The sequence below is a fragment of the Oratosquilla oratoria genome, chromosome 20 (genome assembly GCF_046742065.1).
Source record: "Oratosquilla oratoria isolate Oo_2021 chromosome 20, ASM4674206v1, whole genome shotgun sequence".
Taxonomy (NCBI): Eukaryota; Metazoa; Arthropoda; class Malacostraca; order Stomatopoda; family Squillidae; genus Oratosquilla; species Oratosquilla oratoria.
The window spans coordinates 44,204,757-44,222,877 of NC_134796.1; the positions used below are offsets into that span (position 1 = coordinate 44,204,757).

The following is an 18,121-nucleotide window of genomic DNA, read 5'->3' on the forward strand; positions in this document are numbered from 1 at the left end:
AAAGAGTATTACTCTAATTTAATTATAAGTTTTAACTAGTAAACACCTCACTGTCTAATAAATGAAAATTCGATTGCGCTCGTTTCTTTCATGTAAACATTGATAGAGGAAAAGACTACTTTGATCTGACAAGTCACGAGACAATAGCCTGTCAGTCATTATCGCCGTGGCTGGAGAAGTAAACAGATCGACACACAGGGCTTCAGCTCATACGAGAATATTTGAACTCTCCGAGACCATTGCAACTTACTAAACAAAGTTGACATTTATCCATTCAACTAAAGCAAGATATAAACATGAAGTTGTTTGCCATCGCTGTATTTTGTCTAATTTTTGAATGTCACCCGTCTTTGGCCCTGTCCTCCTTCAAAAGTAGGAGGAAAGGCGGTGTTCTTCGACCACCTCCAGTTCCTCGCGATGCAGTTTTACCTAAGGCTGAGTGGTTCGATCAGAAATTAGACCATTTTGATCCTACAAATCTACAGACTTGGAAGCAGGTAAGGAAGAGGTATATATCTGTTTCTTCCAGTGCAAGGAAGGTTTTTCACTTTTTTTTCTCTTGCTTTTGAAAAAAATCTAAATTTCCAGAATTGTGCAAGCATGGATATTTAACATGAAAGTAACATTGTTTGTGAAGGAGGCCATGAAATTAGCACACTACAGACCGCTAAATGCCTGGGGGTACATCTGGGAGAAGACTGCACCTTTCTCCACCGCATAGCCAAAACTGTGAGAAGAGCAAGAGGAATGGCAGGCTGGGTACTCAGAACCTATACTAGAGAACCCAAAATAATGTTGACCCTTTGGAACACCATGATACAGCCACTCGTAGACTACTGTAGCCAACTGTGGTCCTCCCACAAAAGAGGTGAAATCCAGCAGTTAGAGGCTGTCCAACACTCTTACACCAGGCAAATCAGAGGAATGAGGGTTTTAAGCTACTGGGAATGTCTCAAAAAGTTGGGGCTCTGCTCTCAACAATGAGGAAGAGAACGATATCATGCAATCTACGTATGGAAAATAATTGAAGGAAAGGTACCTAACCCAGCACCCCATTCCCTGCAGCCTTACAGCACTGAACGATCAGGGAGGAAAATAACAAGAAAAACAATACCAACTAGAGCTCCTGAAAGGATCAACCCTGCTAGTGAATAGCCTGATCCATGAGGGCCCTAAGATCTTTAATGCCCTCCCGAGGGATATGAGAGATATCACCAACTGTACAATAGACAGACTCAAGGCTGGACTGGATAAGTTCCTATCATCACTACCAGATGAACCACCTGTACCAGGCTACACTGCTGGGTGCCGGTCAACAAATAACATACCAGACTAGGTGGCCTTAAAGAAATTGGACACCAGGAAGGGTAACAGTGGCGGATCACCGTGGCTATGAAGAGGTCTTCTAGACATATCCAAGTAAACCAAGTAAGTAAAGTAGTTCCTAACCTAACATAACCATAGAAAAAAATACTTTCTAATATAAATTGGAAAGAAGTGAAAAACTGCATAATGCTGGAATAATATAATACCAAAAAATAGATTTATTCCATGAAACTTCTCAACTCTAAATCACTGTAAGCAAATGATTGTAAACCTAATGCTATTGGTAAAATATAGGGTATTTTGGTATTTTTTCAGAAGTGCACAACTATGTGATATAGCATTAGAAATCTAAATAATAATTTTGTAGATTATGATGCATCAATGTAATTATTTATAAAATTATTATTTACTTCTGTAATCCTATATTGCATAGGTGTGCACTTCTGAAAAATTACCAAATATAAACCATGGTACAAACCAATTAAGTGAAGCAGCCTTGCTATGGATATACTATGTCTTGCTACATTGCTGCTGACCCAGGGCAGTGGGTATGATACAGGGATGACCCATCATCCATGAGGAGCTAAGATGAGGTGGGGGGTGGATGGGAGTGGAATGGGTGGGATTATGTACATATCTTTGACTTGGCTACCTCCCTTATAAGAGAGAAAAAGCTCTTGGTATATATAGAAAAGACAAACTATTTGATATGAAGGGTACTGTAAAGGAGACAGAGTAAGTCATGCTTGCTAAAAGATCTAAAAGAATTTGTCAAGAATATAGGATAGATGTTAAGGATGTTTTTCCTTGTGTTCTGATAGATTTTTATTAGATTTTTGAAGTGTTTTTTTGCAGAAAATGCTGGTGACTTAATTGGAAGTATGCTGGCCTTCCATTCACCTAGTTGAAGGTTCAAATCACATAATTCTCTTTAATTCTCAGGAAGGACTGTTACCTACCCCAACACTAAATGCATAGTGGGAAGGTGTAGACTCCTCATCACCAGGGGATTTGCATGGGGAATTTGGTTGAAGTAGTTTAAGCACACATGAACACATATGAAAACATTAAGATGTATGTATGCAAATGAAAAGACTAAGTTTTTCTTGTCCTTTTCTGAACTAATACTGGCCAAGCAGGTTAGAGCAACACTGTAGCACAGTGATTTCGGCCATCAGTTTTATGCATGCAGCCGCCCATTATTTATTGAATGTTCTTCAACCCTAAAGGACTGAAAAGCAATGCAAATAGATAAAAAGGTTTTTAATGAATTATGAAAATATGCATGTTGAATTAGACATGTTGGGAATAGCCTACACACATCCATACGTGTTGATCCCTTCCAAAAGTAGTTCATGTACTTGCCAGACTTGATGGAGCAGGTAACCTAAACTCTGTTAATATTGCCTAAATCCCAGCATGCCCTGCCTGGTTGACCTAGAACCACCAGCTAATGACCAGGGTTGAATTCATGAGGGCCAAATTCACTACATCCTGCTACTACTCATGGTGGAGATCAGGGGTGGGGACAGTTTGAGTCCAGCTTGGAATCAAATGAGTTTGTAGTAAGGAAATACTACATCGATTTAACTGCTTCAGAAAAATCCCTCTTAAAGAAGCACCACTCCAGCCCTCACTGAGAATGGCATTCCTGATGTTAAGTTGAATCTTATCTAATATTTACCTCATTGTAATATACATGAAAGGAGCAGTTGGGGTCCTGTCTCCTATTATCAATTTTTTTTTTTATCATACCTGTCCTCAAATTCATATATAGTTTCAACTTCGTCCATATCCTTGATTTCCAATTATCATATTTAGATTTGTGTATTATTTGTGCTTGGGCTATATCACTCTCTAAACTATTCCACATATTTATACATCTTATAGAAAACTTTCTTCACATCCTTTAGACACATGATCTTTTGTTCCCATGACCTTGAAGCCCTCCCATCTTTAATCAGATCTTTTCAGTCAATACAATCTAACCTGAACACTGTAATCATATCACTTCTTTCTTTTTTATTTTTCAAAGTTGGCAGACTCTGTGCCTTTAGTCTTTCCTCGTATGGTTTATCTGCCAGGCTGGGGACCAGTTTGGTTGCTGCTCTTTGTATTCTCTTGATCTTGCTTACATCCTTCACTGTGTGGGGACCGTACTAATGACTCATATTCCAGTCTTGGTTGGATCAGGGTTTCAATGAGTTTTTTCATCATCTCTTCATCCATAGAGTGAAATGCCACTTTAATCTTCTGCAGTAGTCTGTATGTCTCTCCCATAATCCTGCTGATATGTCTGTTGGGTGACAGGTTGTCTTTCATCAGCACCCCAAAATCTTTCTCTTCTTTTGCTTTTGCAATGGGTTCACTTCCCAAGGAATAATGCAAGGATGGTCTTTTGCCAGTATTACCCATTTCGAGTACTTTGTGCTTTTTGGTAATGAACTTCATTTTCCATTCCTTGCTTCATGCAAAAATAATGTTTAGATCTTTATGTAATAGTCTACTTTCCTCCTCATTTCTCACTCTTCTCATGATTTTTGCATCATATGCAAACTTGATGACATAGTTTGTTGTTCCATACATCATGTCATTGGCATAGACAAGAATCATTATTGGTGTAAGCACTAATCCTTGTAGAATTGTGCTTGTTATTGCTCTCCAGCTTGACATCTTATCCTTTATTACTGTCCTTCAAAAAAATCTCTTCCATTCTAGTAGTTTCCCTCTCAGTCCTCCAACATGCTCCAATTTCCACATAAGTTGACTGTGAACTACTTTATCAAATGCTTTCACTAGGTCCATGTACACACAGTCCACCCACCCCTCTCTCTCTCTTGTAGCACATCAATCACTCTTGAGTGAAAACTTAAAAAGTTCAGTACACACGACCTTCCAGATCTGAGGCCAAACTTACTGTATGTCAGAATGTTAATATTTTCAAGATATTTGGTCATCAGTCTCTCAGTCCTTTCACATAATTTCACTATTGTGCTGGTCAGTGATACTGGCCTGTAATTTAGTGGTGTCTCCTTATTTCCACTTTTGTGAGTTGGCACCACATTTGCCCTTTTCCAATCAAGTGGCACAGTGCCTTCTTTCAATGAACATGTAAGACAGTGAACCTCAGCTAGTAGTTCCCTACCTTCTTAAAGTATCCAATTTGAGATCCTATCAAGTCCAGAAGCTTTTGTTACATCTAATGATCCCAAGAAATTGAGCACTTACCTCACTTCTATATTTATATCTTCTAAACCTGGATTTTTACTCCCCTTGTTTTCATGAAAAAAATTGCTCTTTTGTGAGGACCGATTAGAAGCTTTCATTCATTATTTCTCCCTGATCTGAGGCCTTTTTAAAAATCTCCCGACCCACTATTAACTTGGAGATTACTTCCCTGTCTCAATTTATTATTTTTAAAACTGTAAAAGAGTTATGGTTCATATTTGCATTTATCTGCATATTTTTCAAAATTGCTTTCTTCCTTCATGCAAATTCTTTTATAGTCATTTCTAACTTGGTTGTAAGCTTCTTTTGTTGTATTGCTTCTTCTATGTCTCCATTTTCCTCTAGCCACATCCTTGGTCTTTTTTGCAATCTCACGCTTTGTTAAACCAACCCTGTTTTTGTTTCTTTTTTCAACCCTAAATAATCTGCTTTCCTAAATTTGAGTCTCCCTTGCCTGTGTAATTCATTCCTTGGCTCTTTTTCCTCATCCTCCAACTGAAATTCAATTGTTGCATGGTCACTTTTTCCTATTTACTTAGTTGTATTATTCAGGAAGGGAGCTATGCTTGTAGTGACTTGTCTTTGTATCTTTCAGCATCAAGTTTGTTCTTAAATTCTTGTATAGTATTTGCACACACTGTTGCCTCATCCAATTTATTCCATATATCCACCACTGTGTGGGAAGTTATTCTTTTTCAGATCTCTTCTATAACTATCATTTTTGAGTTTCTTTTCATGTTCTCTTGTTTTTCTCTTGTCCCACTTTAATAAATCATTTCTATGTAGATATGTTAGTGTATACATATACGTAGAGATGAGTTAGAGAATGGAGTGGGAAGGAAGTTGTCACGTAAGGTTAGAGCAGAGAATACAGAGGTGATTTGGAGATATAGAGGGAATAAATGTGAAAATACTCGCAGTCTGTAGAAATAAATAGAGTGGGCTAAAGAAAAAGAATGAAATGGGTGGATACAATGAAGGTGGCTTTGGATGACTGTAAAATGTCTGTTGAGGAGGGTAGAATGAGTGCATGGAGGGAGAATGTGAATGGATGCAGGAATGTTCTCATCTGCCTCATAATTTTTGAGTCTGAAGAGGGAGGTGTCATGATGAAGTAGTGGGGTGGTAAACCAGGTCCCTGTTTAATCCAAACCACGTGGTGGTGGTGGGTGAGGGGGAGGAGCAAGGTAACCCTTCATAGCTGAGGTGCTGAAGTGGAAAGGGTGGTTGAATAGGTTTTCATTTGTTAACAAAAGTGAATTTATGCTTTGAGTCAGCCACTCTCCACCCCCCATCATAAAGGGAAAGTTGTTTTTGTTTATTTGGGGCAGATAAACAAGATAGACTTGACACACATTCACAGTATGTCAGACAAAAGAAGAATGGATGTGGTAGGAAGTTATCAGAATGGTACCACTTCTAACATGAAGGATAAGATAACATGGAGGAAAACAATGATTCATTGTGGGTGGATATTGGGGACACACAATAGACAAACTTTTAAGCAGACTGCCCAGGTAAAAACTAAAAAAAGAAAAAGACTAATGATGTGTGATATTAAAAAATATCTACATAAACTGTGAATGGAGGTAGTTGAATAAATGTGTGGTAGTAGGAATATACTATATATTTAGAAAACCACACAGGAAACTTAGTAAAGGAGAATAAGACTTAAGGACCTTGGTAGTTAAGAAACTAACCTAATGACAACATTAATGGGTTAGTCAGAAACTCGTATTTGTGGTGTGGGCATATGTTCAGATGGGCTTCACATGTCTGGAGATGTGGTATTCAGTCTCTAAACTAGGTCCAAGATATCTCACCCCTAAGGAGAGTTGACAACTTGTAACTGACTTCTCCTCCTCTTCCTCCTCATTTTCTACCTTCTATACAAGCCATTGATTTAGAATCATACCCATATGAATACAACACAAAGAGAGACAAAATATGAAAATGGATATTTTTAGGTTAATGCAACCCAGAGATGCCTAAGATTAGGCATAAAGTAATTCTTATGTAGTTTACAGAAATTTGCTACTTAGAAGCGTATAGAGACCATAATAGTTTGTCATTGCAAGGGTGCTTAAATTTCCTTTCTCCTTGCAGAGATATTTCACCAATGATACCTTCTATGTACCTGGAGGACCAGTGTTCCTCATGATTGGTGGAGAGGGACCAGCAAGTCCTAATTGGATGGTAACTGGGTCATGGATTGAGTATGCAAAAAAGCTCAATGCATTCTGCCTAATGCTGGAGCACAGATTTTATGGCGAGAGTCAACCTACAAAGTAAGTGCATGGTATATATATTTAAGGTATTTAACATAATGCTTAGGGTATTGGTTGGAAAACTCCTAGACCCTCTTATGCCTTTACTTTTTTTTTTTTTTTTAGGAATGTCCCCTGTGGGGCTACAGGGAGAAGGATGCCTAGTCCTAATCCCCGTCCCATTTTTGTTGCCTCTTACGACTCAAATGGGAAGACTTGGTGGCGGTATTCTTTCCCCCCACCACCACAGGGGAAGTAGAGTATGTTAGGGATGGAATGAGTGTTTTTTTCCTACCTCCCATATAAGGGGGAAAAAAGCCTTTGGTATATGTATGTAACATAATGCTAGGGACTAGTGATGGCACTTGCTTGTGGTGGTTCTGCAAGATGGACATCAGTAATGCCTGTTTTGAAAACCTGTCAACCCTTTACCACAGTCAAGAGGAGCACTTACACTCGGTCTCCAAACTGGGCCCAAAACCTTTCTGTATCAACTTCAACTGTATTTCTGACACCTTTTCACACATACACAGATGGCTGGCAACTGCTCCCCAATACTACTTTCAATTAATGGCATAGAAACAATCACATTTACAGAATCATGAAAAGCCCAGAAATCCTTGATAGAGAGGACTTATTAAATAAGAGAAATACAAGGGGAAATGATAAGAAACTCAAAAAGGATGGTTATAGAAGAAACCTGAAAAAAAAAGTTTTCCACGCACAATGGTGGATATCTGCAACTATATACATACATACATATACCAAAGGCTTTTTCCCCCTTACACGGGGGATAGCCAAAAAGAAAAAGGCATAGAAATCACCCCCACCCATTTCATTTCCCATATATTCCACTCCCCTCCACCCTGGGTGAGAAGCAGTGTCGCAAGACACAGCACATCCACAGCAAGGCCTCTTCATAAATTCGGCGAGCCCCCCTCTCCGCCCCCTCATTTAGTTTCATGTTTTGGAAGTTGAAGTTTGTTCATGAAAATGGACACATTTATTCTGTCTTTTGATTTTTTAGTAATTTTAGTGATTTGTACAGTTGAATGGATGTAGTAGAAAATGCTTCTTTCCCAGGGATGCATCTGTGAAGAACTTGAGATTCTTGACTACCGAACAAGCTCTGGCAGATCTTGCCTCCTTCACTGAGGGAATGAAGGAAGCTCTCAACCTTACGGACAATAAATGGGTCACCTTTGGTGGTTCATATCCCGGAACCCTCTCAGCTTGGTTTCGCCTCAAGTATCCCCACTTAGTACATGCGGCTGTGTCTACTAGTGCACCTATCGTCGCACAGACCGATTTTCGAGGTAAGTCGTTGTTGGTTTGGGATTGTGATATTTTATCTGCAGTTTTACTTACAATTCCAATATGTAAGTACCAACATGTTAATATCTGGTGACAAATACATTAAACACTCAATATTTAAAGGTATCAAAGGGGGCAAGACTCCTGCAACTTTATTAAATCTATGGATAATTTTTTAGCACCCTCTCATGCTCTGATAATATAAAGAAAGTTAATTGCAGTGCTTGAAAAAGTAGTATGTATATTATAAGCAATTTCTCTTATTTATGCACCAAACTAATGCTATATGGTATGAAATTTACATAACTACAAGATTACATTTGCACTCATACTGAGAAAGAACACTACAACACTCAGGGGATGTGTAGTACATAAGTTTAGATCCTCCTGTGGGTCAAAATGTACATGTAAATGATAATTTTTTGTATGAATAAGAAAAGGAGAAAGGGGCTTTGGATGCATATGGAAGAGAATGATGATGTGGTTTAACATCACAAACTCCCCCTATCGGAAGGCTAGGACGGTGCCCCTTACAGAGGGCTTTGTAGCGTGGAATTTAATGAACCATGCCCTTGGTTCAACTTTGCTGGTGGCAGGATTTGAACCGCCATCCCCTCAACCTTCGCCGCAAGTAACGACGCCCTAACCTGCTCAGCCAGCAAGAATGCAAATTACAAAAACAAAAAGGGGGGACATTGCAAATGGATGAAGGGATGACTGCCCAGAGGGATGGTCTTCTCATCAGTTTTGTAAATTATTTTCGATGGGTGAGGAAGGAGGTCATCATACGAAAAAATAGGGGTAAACCATCTCTGGTTATTTGACCTTGGTGACCCAAAGCAATGTGATGAGGAATAAGGATGTCCCTTCATCACAGAGGTGTATCCTAGCTCTTTCTTAGTGTGAAAGTTTGTGATGATAGATCAAAGAAAGTGAATCAGAACAAAATTATGAAAGAATATTACTATGACACAGGTGAGGTTTAGTTAAGAATTGTGAAAGACAGCTGTCAAAATTTATGATCAGGTAAGACATTGCTTAAATATGAATCAAAAGAATTTCTCTGCATTAGAAATTTTACTGTTTAGTGTATTTTTTCCCTCTACATGTCTTCAGTTTTTATTATTGTGTATGGTTGTGCATGGATGATGTTGTGATGCATGAGGTGGAATGGGTGGGGGGATGGGGGATGAGTTAGTATGTGTGAGAAAAATTTGATGCAGCCCGAAGGGATTTCTCCCCATCTTCTCCTTTTCTGCATGGGGTGATGGAGATGGGGGGGGGTCACCAATTTAATGAAGCAGCCTTGCTGTGGATGTGCTGTGTCTTGTGACACTGCTTCCAACCCAGGGTAGTGGATAAGATGCAGGGATGACCCATCATCCAGGAGGTGCCAAGATAAGAGGGAGGGTAGAGGGTGAAGGGGAGCAGAATGTATTAGGGATGGAATGGGTGGGAATTGTTTTTATGCCTTTGTTTTTTGGCTACCTCCATTGTAAGGGGGAAAAGCCTTTGGTATGTGTATGTATTTACATGTCCTCTGTGAGTTGAGACATCCAATTTTGTTTATTTCACAGAATATCTTGAGGTAGTGGACTCTGCTCTTAAAACCACAGGTTCCCAGTGCAGTGCAAATATCGAAAAAGCTAACCACCAACTGGATATGCTGCTGATGCATAGGGTAGGCTGGCAGATGGTTACCAGGGAATTCAAGTAAGTTTGTTATTCTATAATTCTCAAAATAGGTCTCTATTTATTGTTGGTTATTTTATAACTATATTCAGACAGATTTTGTGGGAGTTAATGGCTTGGAAGTAGCCTTTTTAATTAGATTCACATGATAATTGATGAACTGAATTGATTATATATATTTGACAATAAAACAAGTGCTCAGAAATCATTTACTGAGTCCATTAACCCAACCACTATGTTGTTCTGTAGGTCACTCAACTTCTTAGTGTTTGAATTGAGTGGGTGTGGGGCAGTGTACAACAAAATGTTCCTCTTTATGGGTGAGGAACCAAGGCTGGACAGTTTAGCATTGAACAAAGATAGTTATCAGAAGTGATGAAATGTTGTGAAAATGACTCTGTCATTGTAAGTGATTAATGAGTGAGCAGTTATCAGTTGTAGATATCTGGGAACTGATATGCATTAAGGATGAAAACTGGAGGAAGAGCTAGTTCATAGAGTAAGGTAAGAAGTTAGGAGGTGCTCAGAGATTAGTATAGAGAAATAAAATATGTCATTGGAAGTAATGAAAGGAATGTAAAGTAATGATTGTATTGACTGTTATGTGCGGGAGTAAACACCTCGGAAAATACATAGCCCCTCATACTACAATGCACTACACTAACAATCTCCAGACAACAACACATCATCTCTGAGAGACTTACGGACCCTCCTAGAGACTGTTGCCAACTATCTGAAGTCTATGGGTATTCTGCTGGAGAGAGATCAGGGGCAACAGATTGATTGTGACAGGATGACCTGGGTGATGGATGGAAGAAAAAGAAATCATGTGGAGCTAAGAGGAAAGAGAAACAAACGAGAGTGGGAGTGGTACATGCCTTAGGGCTGGCTACCTCCCTTATAAGGTGGACAAACCCTTTCAGTATATAAATAGCTGGAAACTTCAGGCAACAATCATTATTACTGTTTCAGGGGATATGAAATATGTCCAAGTAAGTGGTCAGAGAGATTTAAGGCTGAGGAAAAGAAAATCTGCTAATACATATTTTTTCCTTCCTTTCCATTTTCAGGTTGTGTAGTCCTTTAAATGGGAAAGAGAAAAGAGATGTAGCCAATCTCTATGCCTCCCTGGCCGGCAACTTCGAAGGTGTGGTGCAATACAACAAAGACAACCGAGAGTTTGAAGGCGTCAAGGGTACAAATATCACCATCGATGTTCTGTGCAACATCATGGGAAATGCGTCATTAGGACAACCAATTCAAAGGTAAGCACACACACACATACACACACAGAATAGTTTCCCAGAGTGATAGATATCTGGAATAAACTGAATGAGAAATGGTGAGTGTTATAATGATACACAACTTAAGAACAAACTGGATGTGGAAAGATACAAAAGTGGATAACTACAAGCATAGCTCTCTTTTGGTAAAATACAACTAGGTAAATGCACACAAACAAACAAACAAGCTATGCCAACATATTTGCAGATGGTGGAAAATTCATGAGTAGAGTGAAAAATGAAAAGGTGACATAGCCCAAGCTCAAACAATACACAAGTTCATATCTAAATATAATTATTAGCAATCAAGGATATAGATTAAGTTGGGAATGTACATGAATTTGAGTCTCGGACTACATCAAAATATCATCCATACCTAACCACTCCCTTCCATATATCACAGCATCATCTATACACAACCATTCTCTACAACAAGGTTGGATAGTGAGGAATGAGGAGGTGAGTAGGAGAGTAGGGGTGGAAAAGAAGATGGCAGATAGGGGTCATGAAAGAGTATTGGGATGGTTTGGACATGTGGAATGATTACGTGAAGAAAATTAGCAAAAGAGACAAGGAAGGCAGAGGTGGATGGAGTGAACTTTAGGGGATGACTGAGGATAAGATGGATGGATGGGGGTGAAAGAGGCTTTGAGCAAGAGGGGAATGCCTGTTGAGCAAGGAAGGAAGAAGGCAGGGGATGGGGGGAGTAGAGAATTGCTGTGTATGGATGATACTTTGACACAGCTCAAAGGGATTTCTCCCTATCTTCTCTATTTTATACTGTGTCTTGCTGCATTGCTTCTGACCCAGGCAGTTGGCAGGAGACAGGGATGACCTTTCATCCATAAGGAGCTGAGATGAGAGGGAAACAAGGGTAAATAATGGGCATGTATCCTTTTGATTCAGCTATCCCCCTTGTAAGAAGGAAGAACCCCATAGTATATAGTTAGTTTATGATTTTTTATGTTCTCTCTCCTCTCCTCTGAGTTAACCACTGTTGATTTAGTCAAAGGCGGACTCACTGAATTGTTTCGTCTTAATTCTCAGGTATGCAGCCGTTAATTTGCTCATGCTCGAGACTCAGGATGAGAAGTGTCTGGACCACACATATTCTTCTTTCATCCATGACATGCAGCAAGTAAATTGGGCCAACAACTCGGCTGTAGGAGGTAATATTACATTGGTTTTAGTAGTAATTTAATGTCATACATATACCAAGGCTTTTTCCCCCTTACAAGGGAGGTAGCCAAAAAGGAAAAGGCATAAAATCATTCCCACCCATTCCATCCCTGAATACACTCCACACCCCTCCACCCTCCCTCTCATCTTAGCACCTCCTGGATTAAGTTAAAATAATCCTATATGCCTTTTATGCCTTTGTTTTTTGGCTACCTCCCTTGTAAGGGGGGGGGGAAAAGCCTTTGGTATATGTATGTATGTAACATTAGGATTATGAAAGTAAATATCAGTTGGTTTGCAATTTAACAGACTTGATAAAGTCTAGATTATTAACACAAGCCTTAATCTAGGAAATTATAGATATGCATGTTTTTTGAAAAAAGTAGTTTTTCCTGATTAAGTGGCAGCATTTTCTTTATATTTGTATTTATTTACTTGTATTTTTTCTTTGATCTCTATAGGGCGAGCTTGGACATATCAAACCTGCACAGAATATGGCTTTTATCAGGGTTCTGACTCTCCAAATCAACCGTTTGGTGATGAATTCCCATTGAAATTTTACACCAAGCAGTGTCGAGACATATTTGGTAAAAAGTAAGTTTGTGTGATCCACTCCATTCTTTCAAACTTGTATGCCTTTACAGTAAACCCACAATATATCAAACTAATTGGGGGCAGAAGGTTTAGTCATCATAACCAAGAAGAAATCCATTTAGGCCATGTCAGTTCACAATATTTTCGCACCCATTCTCCAGTTTTACCTATCTCCTGCCCTCTTCCATTCCTGCTCGACAAATTATATATCTATCTATATACCAAGGGGTTTTTCCCCCCCTATAAGGAAGGTAGCCAGTTGAAAGACACGTACCCACTCCCATCCACCACCCTCGTTTCCCCCCTCTCATTTTAGCTCCTCGTGGATAACAAGTCATTCTTGTCTCCCACCCACTACCTTGGGTCAAAAGCAATACAGTAATACACAGTGCATCCACAGCAAGGCCTCTTTACATAATCAGCAGCTCCCCTTGTGTAGAAAATAGAGAAAATGGGGAGAAATTCCTTCATGCCAAGTCAAAATACCATTCACACATAACCGCTCCCTACTCCAGCCCCCTCCCCTCCTTGTATCAGTGTCATCTTTACACTGCCATCCTCTACTTACTCTGTCTCTCTTGCTCAACAGACATTCCCCTCTTGTTCAAAGTCCCGTTCACCCCATCCATCCATCCCATCCTCGGTCGTCCCCTCATGTTCACTCCATCCACCCCTGCTTTCCACACCTTTTATACTAATCATTCTTCACTTGTTCTTTTCATGTGTCTAGACCATCCCAATACTCTTTCATCAGCCCTATCTACCATCTCCTTTTCCATCCCTGCTCTCCTAACCTCATTTCTCACTCTCTCCAATGTTGTAATCCCTACCATACTTCTCAGACATTTGATTTTAACTGGATTTAAACATCTCGCTGCCTCTCTACCTCCCTTGTAAGGGGGAAAAAAGCCTTGGTATATGTATGTATGCATGCTGCCTCTCCTAAATTCCAAGTCTCTGCCCCAATCAGTGTTGTTGAGATAGTCACCCCTTCATATGATCTCCTCTTTGCATCCATTCCCAGATGCCTATTTCTCATGACACTTTTTAATCCCTCAACGCATTTACTTGTTCCTCTCAGTCTACAAATTACCTCCACTCCTACCTTTCTTGTCACACGTGACCCCAATTATGTAAAATTATCCACTTCATCCAGCCTCTCTCCTTTAAGACTTACTTCCAACTCACTGCCATCCTCTTTTCTTGTACATCTCATCACCTTTTACCCACATTTACCTTCAACATTCTCATATCACATACCTCCCTAAACTCAGTCATTAACTGCCTTAATTCCTCCTCTGACACTGCCACAAGTGCAGTGTTGTCAGCAAACAACAACAGGCTCACCTTCCACTTCTCTCCATTTTCTTTAACCATCTCCATTCCCCTGTCTGTTACCCTTGAATTTACTTCCCACACTCATTTAAATATATCCAAGAAACCTCCCTTTCCTCTACACTCTTCTCACTACCAGGCCCATCTCCCTTCCCAGTTTCACCTTCATCCACATTAACCTTGAAGAAATTTCCTTCCACTACACATTTACCTATCTCCTCACTTACAAGTAGAGCCACACCTTCCCTCCTTCATCTTCTCCTCACTTCTAGTATTACACTCCCCAACCCAAAATCGCCCTTCCCTTTCAATTTAGTTTCACTCAATGCCAACACATCCATTTTCCCTCTCTCAGACATACTGCCTATCTCCCCCCTTTTACTCTAATGTGTACCACACCCACACATATCAAAAGAGCCAAACCTTAGGGTTCTGGATGGAAAACTCCTCCTAGACACTCTTATGCCTTGACTTCCCATAGGAATAGGGTTACATAGAGTAGGATGCCTAGTCCCATCACTGTCCCATTTTAGCCACCTTTTATGACCTAAGCGGGGAAATTCAGTGGCAGTACAAGGGACAGAGGGTACAAGACAGTACTAAGAGGGCAGGGACAGTTGCAGTACAATAAAGTAGCATCTATGAGTAGAGATTTCCTCTATCACAGAATGATGTGTGACTCTGATATGTAGGGGTGCCCTATATTATCCCTAAAGGATTGGCTGCATGCTGCTGAGCAATTTATATTGCACAATAACATGGAGCCAATACCCCAGATGGGAACTATAACTAAAAATGAAAAGTATAATAAGCCAGAGACAGCTACCTCCAGGTAAGCGCGATAGTTTTCAAAGATGAGTAGTAGAAAAGGTGATTTTCCCTAATGTTAGCCTTGAAGTGCTGCCAATTGCAGTTGTCCATTTTTGGTCTTCCGTATAAAGTGGAGCATTGAACTGACAGAACTGAACAGATTCATGATTAATATATCATTTTCTAGTGAAGTTACTGCCATATGATAGCACTGAATCAAGGGATAGAATCCCTTATTAAGGGTAAGTCTTATGCATATTTTATCTTAGTTTTTTATCCGTTTATTTTTCAGTTTTGATGAGAATCTGATAAATGCTGGTGTGAAAAGAACTAACATGTTATATGGTGGCCGAGACTTGCACGTCAAGAAAGTTGTCTTCGTGAATGGTTCTATAGATCCGTGGCACAAGCTTGGAATAACTTCGTCTTCCAACAGTGACATGCCAGCTATTTTCATTAATGGTTGGTTGAGGTCACTGTTTTGACAGCAATCTGAAATTGAGAGTTGAAATTGAGCAAAAATATGCTTCGGTTTTGGTTTGACACTAACTAGTGCTCTTAATCTTTGCAGGTACTGCCCATTGTGCAAACATGTACCCAGCATCGCCAAATGATCTGCCAGAGTTAGTGGAATCACGTAAAACTGTATTTAACCACATCAAACAGTGGTTGGAGGAGTAGTATTTTTTTCCCATCTCTTGTCAACTTTGACATGTTCTCCTTAATGGAGAGACAAGACTACCACTCCTAGCATTTGTTTGTGAACTAGTTCCTTTCTGTTCTCTCCAGAGTAATCATATGTTGGTTTTGTATTTGGTTGTGTATTATTTCTAGTCCATGGCCATTCTTTGACATATAATAAGAAAATAGTGATCTGATACTCCTATAGGAAAGATATACTCAAGTCAGTATGGTATATTTTGATACATTTGAGAGAGGTACACAAGGTAAAAAAAAACATTGCACACAAAGTATCTGATGTTTTCCATAAACATTCAGTCAGCCGCTGATGTTAGACACTGGTGTTTCAGTTTCCTTAGCTCTGTGGTGTCACAATGTTTCACCCACTGGTATACTTGTGTTCAGGTTGCCATCCAGCTCTAAGACAGTATCAACACAGAATAGGCTTGGTCACAGAATCAAACTGCCCTAAATGCAGCCATCACACAAGGACATTGAACACCTCATTTACATTACCCTGCATTAACACTCCCTAACCAGGAGACTGTATTTCTTCCCTGAGTGACTAGTCGGCAAATCCGGTGGCCCTTGTCGGATACCTGGGAAACTGTGGATCTCCTGCAAGCGAGGCCTGAGACAAAATTATTAATTGACTTGCACCAGTAGTTTTATTTATCTTGTGTACTGCAGACATGTTGTGATATTCCCAAAGAAGATGAAATTATGGCTGTTAAATTGGTTGTTTTATGTAAGATCAGGGTTAGATAGACCATTATTTTACTCATATTTTAAGTATTCTATGGGTTGTGTGTTTGTTGATAAGAATTTTTATTTTCTAGTTGTTAGTTTTGTTTATAACACCTCAAGCTTTTAGTGATTTTCTTCATGCGTACATATATATGCATACCAAAGGGCCCTTTTCCTTTTGTAAGGGGTGTAGCCAAGTCAATTAAAAGAAGCGGCTTTGCTGTGGGAGTGGATTTATGCCCTTGATTTTGGCTACCTCCCTTGCAAGGGTGGAAAGCCCTTGGTGTGTGTGTGCGTGTGTGTGTGTGTATGTAAAACTGGCATGCTCAAAGAGATGCTTGTTCTGGGTAGTGCCATAGAAAATTTCTTTCATCTGAAGGGGTAATTCCCATTCAAGTAAGAATTCTATTTCATTCAAATAGTATTGTGCAATTTTGTTTTGATCCAGGTTGAGTAGTCAGAAGATACTATTTCTACTTGTTATATTGCTCAAGGTACTGAAAGAGGAGAACTTGAGGAAGGAGCAAGAGTGAATTTGTATTTTTTCAAGAACTGTATGTAATCAGCAGAAAATGTGTTAAAACCTGATATATGCAAAAGAACATGAACAGTCAGATGAGGATGTTGAATTTGTCTGTATAAATATACTTGAACATGTCTGAAATTATTACTTTTTCTCTTTAACTATAGTTCCTGAGTCCACCATACTTTTTTAGGTTGATATACTTGTCTATTCCATAGCCTTTGTGATGCTAAAAACAACCTTTTCTCGTACTATATTTTTAAAAATCATTCTGTGTACTCTGACTTTAGGTGTAGTCTTGTGACGTAGTGTGCGGAAAATGTCATGTTCACATTAATTTGGAAATTATCTTTGCATATGTGACTTGATAGCTGGTTTATGGTTCTCAAATTTTGTTGAATATACTATTTTATATATATCTGGTCTTCATGGGAATGCCTCATGTTCATCAAGAATTTCAATCGGTGCATTCACTATAATATAATTTTCTGATTCAGTTTGTGCTTTGTCATAATGAAATGGATTCTACACAAAAGAATATGAGCCATTACCACCAAAGTATTTCATTGCATCACAAAATGACCCAATTGTAGGCTGTGAAACTTTAGGAGTCACAAATCTGTATTATTGTTGTGCCTTATCATTGTAGGAATTAGAATTTTAATAAATGTGTTTTGACCTAACACTCTTCCAGATAAGATTTCTAACACCCACCTAAATCACCTTGGCCCAAAGGCAATAAAAGCCTTAACTAATATCTTCAACCTCTCTTTGATGCTCACTGAGATTCCAACTATCTGAAAAAGAGCCCATGTTAAAACTGAGCAACTTACCTAAAGACCTTGTATCCTACAGACCAATCTCGTTACTATTCACCACATCCAAGTTGATGGAAAGAGTTATGGCAGCAAGAAATGTAACTCTTCCACCAACTTTTACCCCTTATAAGGGAGGTAACCAAAGTCAAAAGGCATAATTCCACTCGCACCCATTTCATCCCCACCCACTCCACTCCCATTCACCACCCCTCCCTCCCTCCCTCTTTTCTTGGCTCCTGGATGACTGATCATCCCTACATCTTGCCCATTGCTTTGCACAGCACATCCACAGCAAGGCCACTTCATTTAATCAGCGACCCCACT

The 18,121-nt window shown here is 39.4% G+C and overlaps 1 protein-coding gene across 1 annotated transcript; it reads left to right on the plus strand.

Moving 5' to 3' along the window:
- Window positions 1-96: 96 nt before the first annotated feature.
- Window positions 97-17,669, plus strand: LOC143036514 (putative serine protease K12H4.7). The gene is made up of 9 exons (XM_076203971.1): window positions 97-497; window positions 6,661-6,842; window positions 7,905-8,137; window positions 9,713-9,848; window positions 10,898-11,092; window positions 12,158-12,279; window positions 12,751-12,883; window positions 15,321-15,490; window positions 15,600-17,669. The coding sequence occupies exons 1-9, from the start codon at window positions 297-299 to the stop codon at window positions 15,707-15,709; spliced, it is 1,482 nt and encodes a 493-aa protein (XP_076060086.1). The 5' UTR covers window positions 97-296; the 3' UTR covers window positions 15,710-17,669.
- Window positions 17,670-18,121: the final 452 nt, after the last annotated feature.

What these genes read in the sequence shown, in the direction of transcription:
- LOC143036514 (XM_076203971.1), top strand. Translation starts at nt 297, where the DNA reads ATGAAGTTGTTTGCCATCGCTGTATTTTGTCTAATTTTTGAATGTCAC. An exon ending in CGCACAGACCGATTTTCGAG is followed by an intron (nt 8,138 to 9,712) that starts GTAAGTCGTTGT and finishes TTTATTTCACAG; the next exon opens with AATATCTTGAGGTAGTGGAC. An exon ending in TTAGGACAACCAATTCAAAG is followed by an intron (nt 11,093 to 12,157) that starts GTAAGCACACAC and finishes CTTAATTCTCAG; the next exon opens with GTATGCAGCCGTTAATTTGC.